We start from the raw sequence: 15,674 nt of genomic DNA on the forward strand, positions 1-15,674 counted from the left end.
GGTGGGCAATTCCAAAGCGGAATGGGCATCTTGAGATGTAGTGAGCTTCTCATCACTGGGCATTTTGAAGCAGAGGCTGCGTCAGCACTTCTTGGGATATAGAGGGGAACCGTACCTGTCGAGGGGTGGGTCGGGTTATATGCCTCAGAGGCCCCCCCAATTCAGAGATTCAATAATGCCCAACCTGCTTCAGGACTTCCTGCCATTTTGGACACATGACCAGCCCACCGCCTCTTTTAGTCATTGACACCAGTGATGGTGTCTCCTGCCATCCCTCCAGTAACATGCTGCAACTTCCCTGACATCTTCCTCCCCTACATAGGGTGGCCCTCAGCACCCCAGAAGCCTACACCATGTCCTTTCAAACCAGAACGACTTTCGGCCGAGCCTCCAGCAATACACGGATCATCATAGGACCAACCTTGATGAACATGAAGAGCCTAGCTTGTGAAAGGGATGAACACATAAATGGGGGCCACCATATTGGAATTAAAAGCCAAACTCCATGTCGCTCCTCCAACTTACTCCAACAGATATACTTTGGCAGGCTCTTGAAGAAGTATTCCTTTATTCTCAAAGGAAGAATACCAATTAAAAAGATTTCTCCAAATCACTGCGGTAAGAGAAATGTAAATTCATAGAATTCTGGGGTTTTGTCTTTGAGGGCAGAGATGACAGATAGTCAGTGTTGGAGGGGCGGGCTGTGGATTGGTCCAACCGTTCTGGAAAGCCATTGGGTGTTATGTGAAGGAGGTGACTACAACAGCCATCCTTAGGTCCATAGATTCCACTGCCAGGAACATACCCCACAGAAGGAAGGAAGTTCCCCCATCCGCTGAAATAGTCACGGTAGCACATCTGCAGTAGCAGAGGCAGAAACCACGTAGCTGGCCACGTGTGGAGAATGGCTAACAAGTTGTGGTGTGTGGGTGCGGTAACACCTCCTTGTGTTACAGGAAAGAGTGAGCACCGGGAATACTAAGAAGTCATCAGAACGAAGAAAACAATAGAGATGAAAACTCCAAAACATAAAAGAAAGACCGGTCACAACGATGGGAAAAAACCAAACCCTGTACAGTTAGGGGCCAGAAGTGGTCCCAAAGAAGGGAGGAGAGAGTGGACCTCCTGCCCCTCCCTGCTTTGCTGAGGCGGGAGTCCCTGGGTGCCAGACACTGCATACACCATCAGACCTGGTGAATGTGTTGTCTAGTTTTGCCAAACTGCTTTCTCTCCCCTGCCCCCATTCTTCTCTCTTCTTTGTTACAAGCCATAACTGGGGGGGAGGGGGGAGAGAGGAAATACATTAGGAAATGGACGTGATATAGAAATCAATAGGTATCAATAAAAAAACTAAAAAAAATACTATTGGTCTTCCTTTTAATAGCCGGGAATACCACTGGCTGCCGCAGAGGAGAGATGGAAGGTGGAACGTGGTTTTCTTTCCTAACAGAACCAACCTTCTGCGTGGCCCTCCCCTGAGCACTGTTCTCACTGGAGGGCCTTGGGTGGGTGACCCTGGGTAACCACGGTGCACGCGCTTCCCTTCACAGAGAAAGGCGAGCTGTTTGTGCCGTCTCCCAGCTACTTTGGCGTGGTCTACCTCAACCCAGACAGAGAAGCCGTGGTCCCTTGCCGCGTGACCGTCCCATCAGCCAGGGTCACCCTGCACAGGGAGTTCCCAGCTAAAGAGATCCAAAGCAATGGGAGCATCGTTTATGACATGAAGAGGGGCTTTGTCTACCTGCACCCTCAGCCTGAGCACCAAGGGGTGGTCTACTGCCGGGCAGAGGCCCATGGGGCCCCCCAGATTTCCATCAAATACCAGCTGCTCTACGTGGAAGGTAAGAGCTATGCTGAAACTTCTTCCAGAGAGTCAGCATTGCCTGATTTCACCTGTGGGAGGTTTAGGGAAAGTGGGTTATCTTCTAGTCAAGAGTGGAAGGGCTGCTCCATGAGTTAGTGAGCTCCCCGTCTCTGTGTTCAAGGGGAAGCTGCATTGCCGCTTATCTGGGATGTTGGGGTGGGGATTCCTGGCCAGGTACAGGTTGGCTAGGGTGGTCCCTGAGGCGCTTTCCAGCTCCTCCATGCTTATTTTACAGAGGGAGACACTGAGGCAGAGAATGCTTAGGGGACTTCTCTCAAAAAGGGAGGGAGTGCTTGGAATTAATGGCCAAAGAACCATTCTGTGGGGTGGAAGCTTACCACTTTTCAGAGAACCGAGGAACAGGGGCAAAGTGCTTGTAGCCCTCAGAACCACAGAATGTCAGAGGTGGAAGAAAGCTCAGAGGCCCCAGATCCGACCCAGACCCAAACAGGAGCCCCCTCCACCACATCTTAGCCAAACGGACTTGAGCACCTGGAGTGACGGGGAGCTCACTACCTCAGCCTAGAGGAGCCGACGGGCCATGCCCCTTCCCTCAGGCTATTTCAGACTTCCCTTCGGAGGTTATCTCTTGCACGGTCCCCTCACTCGCCTCCTGTCCTCACATGCCGTGCGCCCCTGGCTAGCCCCACACATACGCTGCCCTTGCACATCTTTGCCTACCTTGACTCACCTACACCCAGTTCATTCAGGTGGTGCAGCTGCCTCTCCTCTGGGCTGCCTTGTAAAGCGATGGCATTATGGGATTGAGAGCTGATGGGGGTGCTTAGACATCGATTCCCTCCAGGGCATTGAAGCCTGTGTTAAGTTGGACCCAAAGGAGGGGGCCGAAGCAAATCAGCGCTAGACGGGCAGTTCTGAGACCTGGGTTCAAATCCCACTGAGGCCAGGGTTTGAGCTCTGTTTTGCTCCTCGTATGCCCCTCACTGAGTATCGTGTGTCTGCTAGTCCCCAGTGGGCCCCCCTCCACCACCATCGTGGCCTCCTCCAGCAGAGTGAGCGGTGGGGATGACATCACGGTCCTGTGCACTGTCCTGGGCGAGCCGGACGTAGAGGTGGAATTTCGGTGGATCTACCCAGGGCTGAAGGTAAGCGCCGCCCAGCCACCGCGCTGCTCCGCCCTCAACACCCTCCTCTGCTACCGGCTCCTCTCATTAGAACGTCAGTGCTTAGCACGTAAGTGAATAAATGCGATTCTAATCCACCGCGCCGAAGGATTTAGAGCGAGGTGGGAGCTTAGATAGCAGTGGCCTCATTTTATAGATGGGTAAACTGAGGTTCGGAGAAGAGCTGTGCAGGTAGTAAACGGCAAAGCCAAGGACCAGACCTAGACCCTGTGACATTGCTCCCCCGCCTCCTCTGGGCACTCCAGTGCCCCGAGAAGTCTGTGGTCACCAGGGTGGGCTCGCTGCGTTGCTGACCATCAGAGTTTCTCCAGTTGTTCCTCTGTCCCAGGGCTCCAGGGAGCCCGTGAGCTGTGGTTTTAGGGGAGGTGGGCTCTCAAAGTCCCGAGAACCTGGGATAGTCGCCCTCAAGAGCGTATAGCCTACGAGGACTGCGGTGTGCTGAGCCCCCTGGCTGGCCTCTGCTCCCCAGGGCTCCCGGCGCCTCCCGTCTGTCTCAGGCACCCACATGCACCCTCTTTTATGAAACAGGATGAAAGGCCTGTGACGATCCAGGACACGTGGAGACTGGTCAGCCGAGGCCTCGGGCGCACCACACGGCTGTCCCAGAGCGTCCTCATGCTGCGGGACTTTGAGACCGTCGACGCCGGCTACTACATGTGTACAGCTCAGAACCTGCACGGGCAGACCACCGTAGCCACCACCGTGCAGTTTTCCTGAGGCAGGCGGGGCGTGGAGGGTCAGTCATTCAAAGGCCTGGGCTCATAGAGGGAACTCCGAACACTAACAGCTGACGTTGATGTAGCCATTTGAGGTTTGCAAGGTGCTTTACAAATAGTGTCTCCTTTGGGCCTCTCAAGTGCCCTGGGAGGTAGGTGCTATTGTGACCCCCGTTTTACAGATGGGGAAACTGAGGCAGGGTGGTCACAGCTCTGCCAGCTTATTTGGATCTGTGCTTAGCCAAAGGCTGCTGCCAAACTTTCTATCCTTGTGTGTAGGTCTCAGACAAGGGCCCCAAGCAGACCAGAAGCCATAAGGTACAGGAGCATGGTCTCCCCTGTCGTCATGTCTCCCGTAAGATATGGTTTGAAGGGGCTTTCTTCCATTTATGTGCTTCTGACTCTTGGTCCTGAATGAACACTCACATGTATGGAGTTGAGCAATGTAATCACTGAATAAAACGTCAAGTTTGTTTCAAAGGTAAATGCCTTGAGTAGCCTTGGGCTAAGCTGGGTGGCCAGCCACCCCATGGGACCCACAGCTACTTCCTGTTAGTGGTGCTGGGGCAGAGAGTTTGAGCCCACTTTCTGATTGGTTTCCATGATCCCTGGATCTGGGCATGGGGCTGGCCCTGTGGTCTAAGCCCTGGCAGGGCCCACCAGGACACCAAGGCCTGCCCCGCTCTTCTCTAGGATATTGGGACCTACCAATAGAGGGTGGCTGCTCTAAGCAAGGTGGCTCAGGAACGCAAGGGGTCAAATGGATGGGGCAGGGCTGGAACCCTGACTCACACCTCACACCTGGGCCCCTAGTGACAGCAGAGTGCTATCCTGGCAGACCCCCTCGCCTTACCAGGACCCTGAGGTGCAGCCTAGGGTTACTGGCCCATTTTACAGATAAGAGAACAGAGGCTAGAGGTGACTTGCTCCAACTACCTAGTTTGTCAGCGTCTGAGCAGGGAGACCATCCCAGGTCACCAAGCCCTGTACTGTCTGGACCATGCTCCACTGGGCTCCTTCCAGGGAAAACGGACTAACTTTTACCCCAAATTCTTGGTAGAGCGTCACAGCTCATAGGCTATTAAAGCTGAAAGGTACTTGAGAAGTCACCTAACCCACCATCCCTGCTTATGGAAGAAGCAAGGCCCAGCAGAGGTGGAGACCTGCCCAACCGTCCCACAGGCAGGAGCTTCAGAACACGATTTGAACGTGGTCTTCCTCCTAAAGCCAGCGACCTTTCCTCTGTGTGACAGCCTCCCCAATCCACGGGAACAAAATTGGAACCTAAAGCCGCGGTGGCAGACTCTGAACCCTCAGGCCAGGAGGACCCCCAGATAAATCCTAGCCAGTGAGGTCCGCCCCCAGTGTCACCCGGAGCATCCTAGCCCTCAAGCCCCAGGGCTCATTTACTTAAATCCCCCCAACAGTCACACTTCAACCACTTTCTGTGGCTCATTTTTCGAGAAGCACAGAAGAATGGGCAGCAACAAGAAAGTGAAATCAAAATTTTATTATCTTAACACACACAAATCAAAATACATCAGCTCCTTCCCAAGCCCCAGCCCCCCAATTCAGAGCAAGCAGAAGCTCTGAGGACCAGCCAGCTGCCAGGGTCCAATTCTAGCCCCTAGGACCCAGCTTTCAGGACCGAATTCAAAATGCCTAGGGTGGGGTGGGGCGGGGTTCTCCTAAGTGATGGGCCTGACAGGGTGGAAGACAAGACTATGGGGGAGGACAGTACAGGTGGGCATAATAGGGGGAGCTCAGCCTAGGCCACGCTGAGGCCTGCGTGCCTCTTCTCAGCACCATCCTGCAACGTGGACCTGGAAAAGCATCTCCAAAGAGCTGTCCTCCTCCTCCTCTGCTGCTGTCTCCCATCTGACTCAGGAATGGAGCAACCCCTGAGCCCTGCAGCAGCCTTCCATGGCCCCCGGAACTGGCCAGACCAAGGACAGCTCCAAGGGGTGCAAAGATTCCAGCAGCCCCGACTCCCACGTGGAGCCTGAAGGGAGCTGGCTTTCCAACCATCCCTACAACTGGAAAGATTAGGCATTACAGCAGAACACTGGAGATTAAACATGAGACAAAAGAAGGAATTGTTACAAATCAACATGCCTCCTGAACTTCAACTCGCCCCCTGGTGTCCAAAGTCCACGTGGCGGCTCCTGGAGGGTTCCTGGACGCCCGGCTCATTGGCACCACAGCAACAGATTCAAAGACTCGGGTAAAACACAGCCCTGCTCATCCAGGCCCCTAGGGTGCCTGGAGGAGCTGGGGAAGGTCTCTCACAGAAGTTAGAAAGGGACAACTGCACAAACCAGGGTTTCTGCTCTGACATGGGCCCCCCCTGCCCTCTCCCCAGAATTTCTCCAAGACAGACCTCGAGCTGCTAGCTGGGGCTCCCAGCTGGCTCATTCTAGCCAATACCTCATTTCCTAGCACATCATGGCGTTTCTGCCCCTGAGCACAGGGGTATGGTTGGCCTCTTCCCAAATTTTGCTAATCAATGATTTTCCCTCATTGCTTCCCCAACTTAACTAGTTCTGAATTTTTCAATAGTTTACAGAGTCTGGCCTCAGGATTTTTTGGGAAATGACTTGTGCCTGGAAAATGAGCTGGTTCTGAGTGAGCATACTAATTACCCTTGTCCCAGAGAAAAGGAGGTAGAAGGCTTATGTCATGGCTTTAGAGGGGAGGAGAAGGGAGGGGAGGGGAGGAGATGGAAAGGAGGGAAGGGGAGAGGAGAAGAGAAAGAGAGGAGAGGAGAAAGAGGGGAGAGGAGAGGAGAAAGAGGGGAGAGGAGGAGGAGGGGGGGGGAGGAGAGGGAAGAAAAGGGAGAGGAGAAAGAGGAGGGGAAGAGAGGAGGGGAGAGGTAGCTCCCATCTATGGGTGACTATTCAGAGCAAGCTAAAAATGAGGAGGAGGTTGGGGCTCCAGGGGGATCCCTGCCCCTTCTTCCTTCCTTGGAAGAGGCCTTATTCCTGGGGATCCAGGGAGACACAGTGTTCCACCTCTGTCCGTAGCTAAAAAGATGAACCAGAAGCCAGTGACTTGTGTTATCTGGAGGGTGGAGGTCATTGACAACTAGAGAACATTGCCCTCATTTCAGTTCTCAGAGCTGGTCTTTCCATCTGAAGGGCCCATCCTCCCCAGAATGCAGGCCCCAAGGCGTTGAGCCAGGGTCCCCATCCTCCCCCCTCCCCCAGGGTGTCCATGGCCAAGATGTCCTGGAGGCTGTCCCTGGCACAGCCGCTTGTGTGTCCCTGCTCATCCTGCAGCTCTCTGCGTCCCCTCCAGAGCCAAAGGTGGGGCACTAGCAAGCCATGCCCACCCCAGTCCCACAAGCCCACAGGTGGCCCCAGAAAAAGTGTCTGTGACAAGAACATGAGAAAGGTTATACTCTACATGAAGAGGCCCCTGAGCTGGTTCCCCCCAGGCGGGGGAGAAAGGCAGCGAGCAAGATGCATCTGGCTCGCCAAGTGCTCTGTGCATCAATGTCTCTCCCTGCGTGCCTGCGCAGGTGGCATTCCTGAAACCTCGCAGGACTGGCAGGAGTCAAGGCTGCCCGAGGAACCATGCCTGTCTGTCCATGGGCTCCAGTGGGCCGAGTCAGCTGCCACCCAAGTGCCCTCACAGGCCTGCACTGGCCATGATTGATAGAAGGGTCAGTCCCCCGGCCGGCCACTGGAAAGCGCTCTCAGGCAGCTGTCAGCCCGTGCTCCAGAAGGGTCATCTGGGTGAGCCCGTGGGGCTGGGGAAGGAGGCAGAATTCCTCGGGGAGGAGAAAGGCAGCACCGCGGAGGAGGGGGACTTCTTGGGACTGCACAGGTCCCCGTTGTGAAGCTTCCACAGCAGCTCCTCATTCTCCATCGACAGCCTCTTGTTGACCTTGGACTCCTTCTCCAGGGACTCTTGCAGGACAGCTTGCTCCGAAGAGAGTTGCCTAAGGGAGAGGGAGGGAACAGGAATAATACATGGGTGTCCAACACAGAGGTCTGTAATCCAAAGGGAATACCTGACAACATGGAGTAACTGATTTGGGCCCCGTAGAAGCCAAAGGAGAGGGCGGAGAGGAGAGGAGAGGAGAAGAGAGGGGAGGGGAGAAGAGAAGGGAGAGGGGAGAGGAGCTCTGACTTCCGGTAGGGGCTCGATGGGCCAGGGGAACAGGCAGGGAGGTCTGGAGGTCAGAGCTGGGGATCTCACCTGGAGATGGCCATGTGCTTGTCCATTCGTGCTTTCAGCTCCTCATTCTCCTGCTGCACCCTCTTCAGCTTGTCCACCAGTGCTGTGTTGTTGTCCACCTTGGTGCAAAGCAGCCAGTGGTCAGACTCATGCACTTCTTGGGAAAAGATAAACCCCGACCCCTGCCCACCCAGAGCTTGGCACATGCAGCTAAATTCACCGTGGAGGGAACTTGACAGCACCAAAGGGCCGCAGCCTCTGGTGATGTTAAGCAGGAAGCTGCCCATATGAAAGTAGACACTGCTAGGTGAGTGTCTAGGTCACTGCATCTCAGACCTGGCAGAGACCTCAATTCCCAGCTAGGCCAAACCAAGAATCCTCTGCCAAGTGGCCCTCTTACCTCTGCTTGAAGCCCTCCCAGGAAGCGTCACTCAGCCCTTCCTGGGGCAGCCAGACCACTTTCCCACTCACAATCCTTACCCACAAAGAATGGAGGGGTCTGACCACGTCCACGTGGGGCCCATCGGCTGCCTGAGGCCTGCCTGGCACTTCCAGACACTGATGCCAATGGATGGCCAATGGCGATGCCCCACGAGGGCAGGGGTGACCAAGTCCTGCCAGCCCTCGGTCCCATGCTTCCCCTAGCTCCACACTTCCTCCCACCGGATGTTGGGGGAGTGTCCAACAAGGGGCAAGGCTGCCCTAGACCCTTTCCTCTGGGCTTCCTTGTGCCGCTCAGATGCTTGGGAAGGAGGCAAACTGCTCCCCAGGAGAGAGGCCGATGGTTGTTCCACACATCTGGGCTCAGACTCCTCCCTGCTCACCTTGCCAGGAGGAGAAGGCCTGGCACCTGAGCTTCCCAAATGAGGTGGGGAGCAGGGGCCAGCCCTAAGACCCTATTATTATGGGGGTACCCTCCTGTGGGGAGGGGCTGGGGCGACACACCCAGCAGGCAGGTGGGTCAGCCAGCAGGAGGAGCTGACCCCGGGCTTTCTGAGGCCAAAGCCAGCTGGCTGCCTGCCCGCCTGCCTGCCTGCTGCTCCCCCACAACGGATCAGTGCGCTGCCCAACCGAAGGGTGAGACCACACGTGGGAGCTGGTGTCTTTGTTGGGGTTGTTTTGTTCTTGTGACAGCCCTGCTCCAGATCTGAACCAGCCTCCTGGTGACTGGGGCAGCCTGGGCACCAGCTGGTGCCAGCCAGAGGCAAGCACAGACAGGCCAGGCCCGCACCAGCTGTGGTCTTCCTCCCCAGCCCGCCCCCACTTGGGCTGACGGACACGCTCCAAGGCAGAGGCTGCCAGAGCCACGGAGGTCACAACTTCTCAGCGAGCTGGACCCTCCCAGGCCACTTACAGCTGGTTCTGGCATCCTCCCATTCTCCCGCTAGCGTACAAAGAACAGAAGAGTTTGACAATACCAATGTCAGTGCCCTGTGTGCCTTCCCTCTCAGCAGTGGGCAAGGACCCTGGCCGGCCACAGCTGGTGGAAAAGGCCCATCCCCACATGCGCATGCCTATCCTCCTAGTGCAGAAGCCACACGGTGGCCCTCCTGCCCAGAGGCTCTTGCGCCCAAGGGGAGGGAGCTCACCAGCTTCTCCATCTTGAGCAGCTTGATGTCCTGCTGGTGGAGCTTCTCATTCTTGATCTCCAGCACGGCCTTGAGGCTCTCCAGCTCTCGCTCCAGATACATGATCTGGGGGTTCTTCTGCAGAGACAAGTGGACAGAGCCCCAAGGTCAGGCTGGGTCTCCAGCCAAAGATGTTGCCCCCCCCACTCAGAACACATCGCCATTTACAGAATGCTTGTAGGTAGGAGGCCCCCGTAGTAACACCCTGAGTGTACAGCTTGGGAAACTGAGGCACTGGGTGGTGAAGTGACTGCCCTGGTCACCCAGCAAGTAAAAGGCCATGCTGGGACCCCCAACCTAGGCCTATGTCCAGGGCACTTCTGCCCGGGCACACTGACTGCTCAGAAACCAATCAGAAACAAAGGGAGAGTGACTCAAAGCAGGACACTGCTCACCACTGGGCTCTGCCTTCCAGGTCAGGGGCAACTCCAGAGCCTCAGCTCCTCTTCTGATACATAAGGGGGCAGGCTTTCCCAGCTCAACTGTCAGCACTGGAGCTGGGGCATGGGAAGGGACAGGGGTCACAGGAAAAGGACACGGAGCCTCTTTGGAAAAGCCTGCACTTGGCCACGAGGAGGCCACAAAGCACTCCATCATCCACGCCCCCCAAAGAGTCAGTTCAAGGAAAAGCTGTCCAAGCTGCATCACCAGACACCTGAAAGCTGAAAGGGACCTGGGAGACATTAGGGAACTACAAGGCACAAGGAGAAGAGACCTGGTCCAAGGACCCGGGTTCAAATCCTGGCTCAACTACTTGCTATGTGGCAAGTCACTTTTCTCCCTGACCCTTGGTGGCTCCATCAGACAATGAGGGGATTGGCATAGCCATCTTTAGCTCCATTCCAGCTCTGGATCAGCAATTCTATGGTTGAGGCCGCTCTCTCAGCAGAGATGAGGAAATGGTCTACAGAGGTGAGATGACTCACCCAAGGTCACACGGACAGATAAATATGAGGAGTCAGCTCTCTCTGGATATTTAGCCTGGCAGCTTTTCCATGAGGTCACTCTGCCTCTATTCCAGTTGCCACCCCCACCCTCGCATAGGCCTTCTCCCCTCTGCTCTCTCATCTTTCCAGTTTATCCTTCGTATGCTGCCAGAATCATTTTCCTCATACGCTTAGTCTGCTCGGGTCACTCTTGCACTCAAAATTCTTCTGTCGCTCCCTAGTCCCTACCAAGCAAAGCTCTATCTACTCTTTGGCTTGGCATTCCACATTGTTACCTTTCTAGCCCTGTGTCTTATCACTCTCCCTCTATTCCCTCTTTATTCTCCCATTTTGGACCATTTGCTTTTCCTCGTACACACTTCTCTACCTCAGCATCTCTGCACCAATAGGTCCCTCTGTGGGGAATGGCATCCCCCACCTTTCTCTCTGTTGCTCTTTATTCCTCTTCTAAATCACATTGCAACACTCCTCTTGCAGGAACCCACCAATGGGGACCCTTCACAGCTCGTGGCTTGCTCTCCTCTTTCCAACTCACTACTTTGTATCACACTCATTGGTGCCCAGGTCAGTCTCCGAAGCACAATGAAAGTGGGATGGGGCCTAACTGAAACCTTGTATCTCCTCCAGCCCTGGGGAGCCTGGAGGTGCTGTGTGTTGAGTTGAGATGAATTTTTCCTAGGTCAGGTTTGAAGAGCAGCTTTTCCAAGCCTGTCTGACACTGGCCTACTTTGCTCATTTCTGCTGTCGTATCAGACACATCCCCAAAGCCACTGTAGACAGGTCCCCTCAAAAACACATCGCCAAAGCTGGTGTGGACAAGGACTCCCCCAACACATCCCTAAAGCTGCTGTAGAAAGGGATCCCCCCAGACACATCCCTGAAGACATCATAGACAACCCCCACCCGGACACATGTCCAAAGCCAGTGTATACAGGTTTCCCCACAGGTATCCTCAAGACAGCTATAGACAGCCCCCCCCCGACATCCCCAGAGCTGCTGTAGACAGCCCCCCCAGACATCCCCAGAGCTGCCGCAGACAGGCTCCCTCCCCCGCACAGACATTCCCAGAGCTGCTGCAGCTATGCGTCCCCAGGTGCCAGGCTTTGCCCTCCGTCCCTGCCCCCAGGCCGCAGCCTCTGGGCATCACTCACCTGGCTGGCCTTCTCTCTGGAAACCGCTTTCTGCTCCTCCAATTGGAGCCTTTCATTCAGAGCATCGTTCTTACCCTTCAGATCGTGGATCTCTTTCTACAAACAAGACAGAGATGACATAGGACATCCAAGGTAGCAGAAAACCGGTCATGAAATGAGGGACCCCTAGGTCTACCCTTGCAGGCCAGGGGCCTGGTCTGGGGCGTCGCTCACCTCCAGCGACTCGCGCTTTTCAGAGAACAGCTCCTCCAGGGACGTCTTCTCCAGGTCATGGCACTCCTTGATTTCTGAAAAGAGGTGATATTCCTGAGGCCAGTGACCTCCATCCAGAGAGACCCAGCCCGGCCTCGAAGTGACCCCCGCAACAAGCCCACATTTACTCCATTCAGGGGCTTCTCTGGCTCCAAGCCAGAGCTCTCCAAACTGGCTGGGGCCCCAAACACTTGGCAGCTTGGAGAATGTATCATTGACGCGAGTCCCCAGTGTGACTACAGGGGAAGAAAAGGTCTGGGGACTCAGGGAAGCGGAGGTGAACAAGGCCTGTGCTCACACCTGGTAAGTCTACTAGAACCCTCCGCCCACGCTATTGTAACAACCCTCCTGTCAGGCTCCAGCGGGCTGCAAAGACCCTGCCAGTATCTCTGCCCCACATGGGAAGAGAGGAAGCTAATGAGAGACCAGGACAGGAGGGTGGGTTGGACCACACTTCCATGAGGGAGGGACAAACGTCACTTGGATCCCCACTCTAGGGACCACCAGCCTCAATGGGGTTGGGGGGGGTGGGGCTCAGGATAGGGGAGGGGCCTTCCCTCTCTTCATTTGTTCCGTCTTTCCTGAGCAAAGCTCGTTTGCACGCTGTCTCTCCCATTAGATCATAAGCTCCTCAAGGGCAGGGACTGTTTGCCTCTTTTTGTATCCTCAGTGCCTAGCTATGTGCTTGGCACAAACTAGGTGCTTAACAGATGTTTATCAACCCGCAATCTGGAACACGAGTCCATCCCTCCGCAGATGGGCTGGAACCCTCTCTGGCTAAGGGCACAGTCCAACAGAAACAATCCCTGTTCTTACCAAATCCGTGGTGGCTCATGCCGCCACACTCCTGAGCCCATTTAGCCAAAAAGTCCTGCTCAGGAGGGATGGACACTGGGCCTGAGCAGAAGAGAAGCTGGTTGTAAGCCTGTGTCCATCTCTCCCCCCTCTTCCCCTGACCCAGACCACCCGCCTGGGAGCCTTGATGGCCAAGAGAAGCATGTCTCCACTTAGAAAAGCCTACTCCCATTCCCATCTGCCCGGCCTCCAGGTTCACAAAAGGGGCCCCTCCTAAACGACAAGAAACGTCACATTGACAACGATGATAACAAGGAAAATAACTAGCATTCGTAGCTTGCTTTAGGGTTTGTGAAGCCTCTCAACAGCCCCGGGAGGTAGGTGCTACTATTAATCCCCATTTTACCGATAAGAAAACTGAGGCACAGAGAAGTTAAGAGGCTCTCCTGAGGTCACACAGCTACTAAGTGTCTGAGGCTGAATTTGAACTCGAGTCTTCCTCACCTCAAGTCAAGCATCCTCTCCAGTGCTCCAAGGGCCAGTCTCAAAGTGCCCATAAAATTCAGGTTAAGAGTATGGCAAATCCTTACTAGCTGTGTGACCCTGGGCAAGTCACTTAACCCCAATTGCCCCCCCCAAAAGACAAAAAACCAAATGGGGGCAGCTAGGTGGTGCAGTGGATAGAACACTGGCCCTGGATTAACACTTACTAGCTGTGTGACCCTGGGCAAATCACTTAACCCCATGGCCTAGCCAAAAAAAAAAAAAAGCATGGCAAATCATTGTGTGATGACTAACATTGACAAGACTCAGCTCTTCTCAGCAATGCAAGGATCTAAGACATCTCCAAAGGCCTCATGATGGAAAACACTATCCACATCCAAAGAAAGAACTATGGAGTTGGAATGAAGATCAAAGCAGACTATTTGCTATTTTTTTCTTCTGTTTTGCTTTGTTTCCTCTTTCTGGTAGCTCCTCCTATTGGTTCTAATTCCTCCTTACAACATCACTAATGTGAAAATATGTTTAATAGGGATGTATATGTAGAGCCTATAACAGATTGCATGCTGTCTTTGGGAGGGAGAGGGAGAAAAATTTAAAACTCAAAAGCTTGTGGAAGTGAATATTGAAAACCAAAAACAAATTACTAAAAAAAGCATGGCAAATATGGGCTTCTAGGTCATTCTAAGTCCAATGTTCTGCCTCCCAGGCTAGCCCTGAAGAGAACCCTCTGTTTGCACCCCAGGGAAGGACTCAGCATCGGATGGCCGCATGGTGAGGAGGAGCCCGGATCATCTCCAGGCTAAGGAAGGCAGCAGCCACGTCAGCTCTCAGGAGGGTGACCCAGCGGCTTCCCTCTGAGCCAGCAGGTGATGCTGGTCCGGGACAGGCCACGTGTGGGGAGGTGAGAGCTTTCTTACCTGTGAGGGAGGCTTCGTAAGCCTTCTTCAGCAAATCGACTTGCTCCGAATGGCTGGACTCGACTTCTAACTTGAAGGCTTCGTGGGCAGCATTTAAGTCATCAACCTGAAAGGGAACGCCCCGTCAGTCAGGATCAGACAGCCGCGGTACCCCACAGAATCAAAGCAAGGATGTCATCTGAGCGCTAGCCTCATGCGTTGGGGAGCACACAAGTCCAGCTGCGTCCTGTCCTGGGCTCAGCCTCAGGTCAGCCTGGCTGGGGGGAAGTGGGTCCTCAGCAGACTGTGGGCCACTAGGACCAGAAGGTCTTCATCCATAGAACATGACTGAGATTCTCCAGGAAAGGGTGTTGGTGTATTAAAGTAAAAGGCCCCAGCTTGGGGCAGGATAGGATTAAGGGAAATAGAGTTAGTATTTCACAACACGACTACTATGGAAGTGTTTTGCATAACTGCACATGCATAACCTATACTGAGTTGCTTGCCTTTTCAGTGATGGTGGGTGGGGAGGGAGGAAGGGAGAAAATTTGGAACCCAAAGTTTTAAAAACACATGTTTAAAAAAAATGCTTTCACATGCCACTAGGAAATAAGAAATACAGGAAATGGGGTACAGAAATCTATCCTGCCCTGCAGGAAAATAGAAGGGGAAGGGAATAAAAAAAGGGGGGGAGAGATAGAAGGGAGGACAGACTAGGAGAAGGGTTGTTCAGAATGCATGCCATCTTGGGGTGGGGGGAAGGGTGAGATGGGGTGAAAATTTGGAACTCAAAATCTTATGGAAGTGAATGCTGAAAACTAAAAATAAATAAATCTATATTAAAAAAAGTTAAAAATTAAATTAAATTAAATTAAAAGGCCCCAGCTTGGCTGCAATGGTTAGAAACATTCTTAAACAAGTCTTAGAGGGAGGGGGGGTGCAGCTCTCTCTGGCAGGGGTGGGGGTGGGGGGCACGTTGGAAATAGGTGGGGAGGAGGAAGTGTGAGCTTTCACTCTTTCTTCAAACCAGAGCTTTAGGGTGAATTAATTTTAAATGCTAATAAAGCCAATTAAACTTAATAACTAAGGCTTGGTTTTTTTTTCCAATGACCAACATAAAGCTATGTGGAACTCAGTGACTCCCTGGTGCCGTGTCCCCTTTCACTATCTTGGGCCTCTTCTCACCGGTTTGTGTGTGCACATGCATGCACCTGCATGGCGTGTGTATATGTACGCATGAGCGGGTACGTGTGTGCACTTGGGTGGTATGTGTGTGTGTTCATGCATGTGCACTTGCGTGCGCACACACACACACACGATTTCCTCTTTTATACTTGTAGCCAGTGTACACACTGACGACCCAGTTCTGCTTCATGGACACCAACTGTCCATCACTTCTGAAGTGCCTGCCAGGTAGCGGGCCTCAGGTCCACTTTGGGTAGACAACTTGCCTCGACCCTCTGGACCTTGGGCCTCCTCCCTCAAGCCTTGCTCCATCCGCACACGGGGCTGCCCAGGCAATGCTCAGGCCTCTAAGGCCAGGGCAGAAGAGGTGAGTCTGCCTGCGGCCTGAGGGCCCATGTAGCTCAGTCCT

At 54.0% G+C, this 15,674-nt stretch overlaps 2 protein-coding genes across 7 annotated transcripts in view; one reads left to right on the top strand and one right to left on the bottom strand.

Annotated features, from left to right (window-relative positions):
- PDGFRL (platelet derived growth factor receptor like) overlaps window positions 1-4,211 on the top strand; it is a 34,827-nt gene extending 30,616 nt beyond the window's left edge. Inside the window, 3 exon segments of the mRNA XM_020976777.2 lie at window positions 1,551-1,841; window positions 2,831-2,970; window positions 3,538-4,211. Coding sequence (XP_020832436.1) covers window positions 1,551-1,841; window positions 2,831-2,970; window positions 3,538-3,726 — 620 coding nt within the window. The 3' untranslated portion in view covers window positions 3,727-4,211.
- Window positions 4,212-5,220: 1,009 nt separating this feature from the next.
- Window positions 5,221-15,674, bottom strand: part of MTUS1 (microtubule associated scaffold protein 1) — a 118,804-nt gene continuing 108,350 nt past the window's right edge. For all 6 annotated transcript variants that reach the window (XM_020976769.2, XM_020976770.2, XM_020976774.2 and 3 more), the window contains 6 exons: window positions 14,102-14,207; window positions 11,847-11,920; window positions 11,634-11,729; window positions 9,497-9,613; window positions 7,929-8,026; window positions 5,221-7,668 (listed from right to left, as the gene is read on the bottom strand). In XM_020976769.2, the coding sequence (XP_020832428.1) occupies window positions 7,455-7,668; window positions 7,929-8,026; window positions 9,497-9,613; window positions 11,634-11,729; window positions 11,847-11,920; window positions 14,102-14,207 (705 nt within the window). In that variant the 3' untranslated portion in view covers window positions 5,221-7,454. The remainder of the gene's footprint in view (window positions 7,669-7,928; window positions 8,027-9,496; window positions 9,614-11,633; window positions 11,730-11,846; window positions 11,921-14,101; window positions 14,208-15,674) is intronic.

This window comes from Phascolarctos cinereus, unplaced genomic scaffold (assembly GCF_003287225.1).
Source record: "Phascolarctos cinereus isolate Bilbo 61053 unplaced genomic scaffold, phaCin_HiC Scaffold_9;HRSCAF=440, whole genome shotgun sequence".
Classification (NCBI taxonomy): Eukaryota; Metazoa; Chordata; class Mammalia; order Diprotodontia; family Phascolarctidae; genus Phascolarctos; species Phascolarctos cinereus.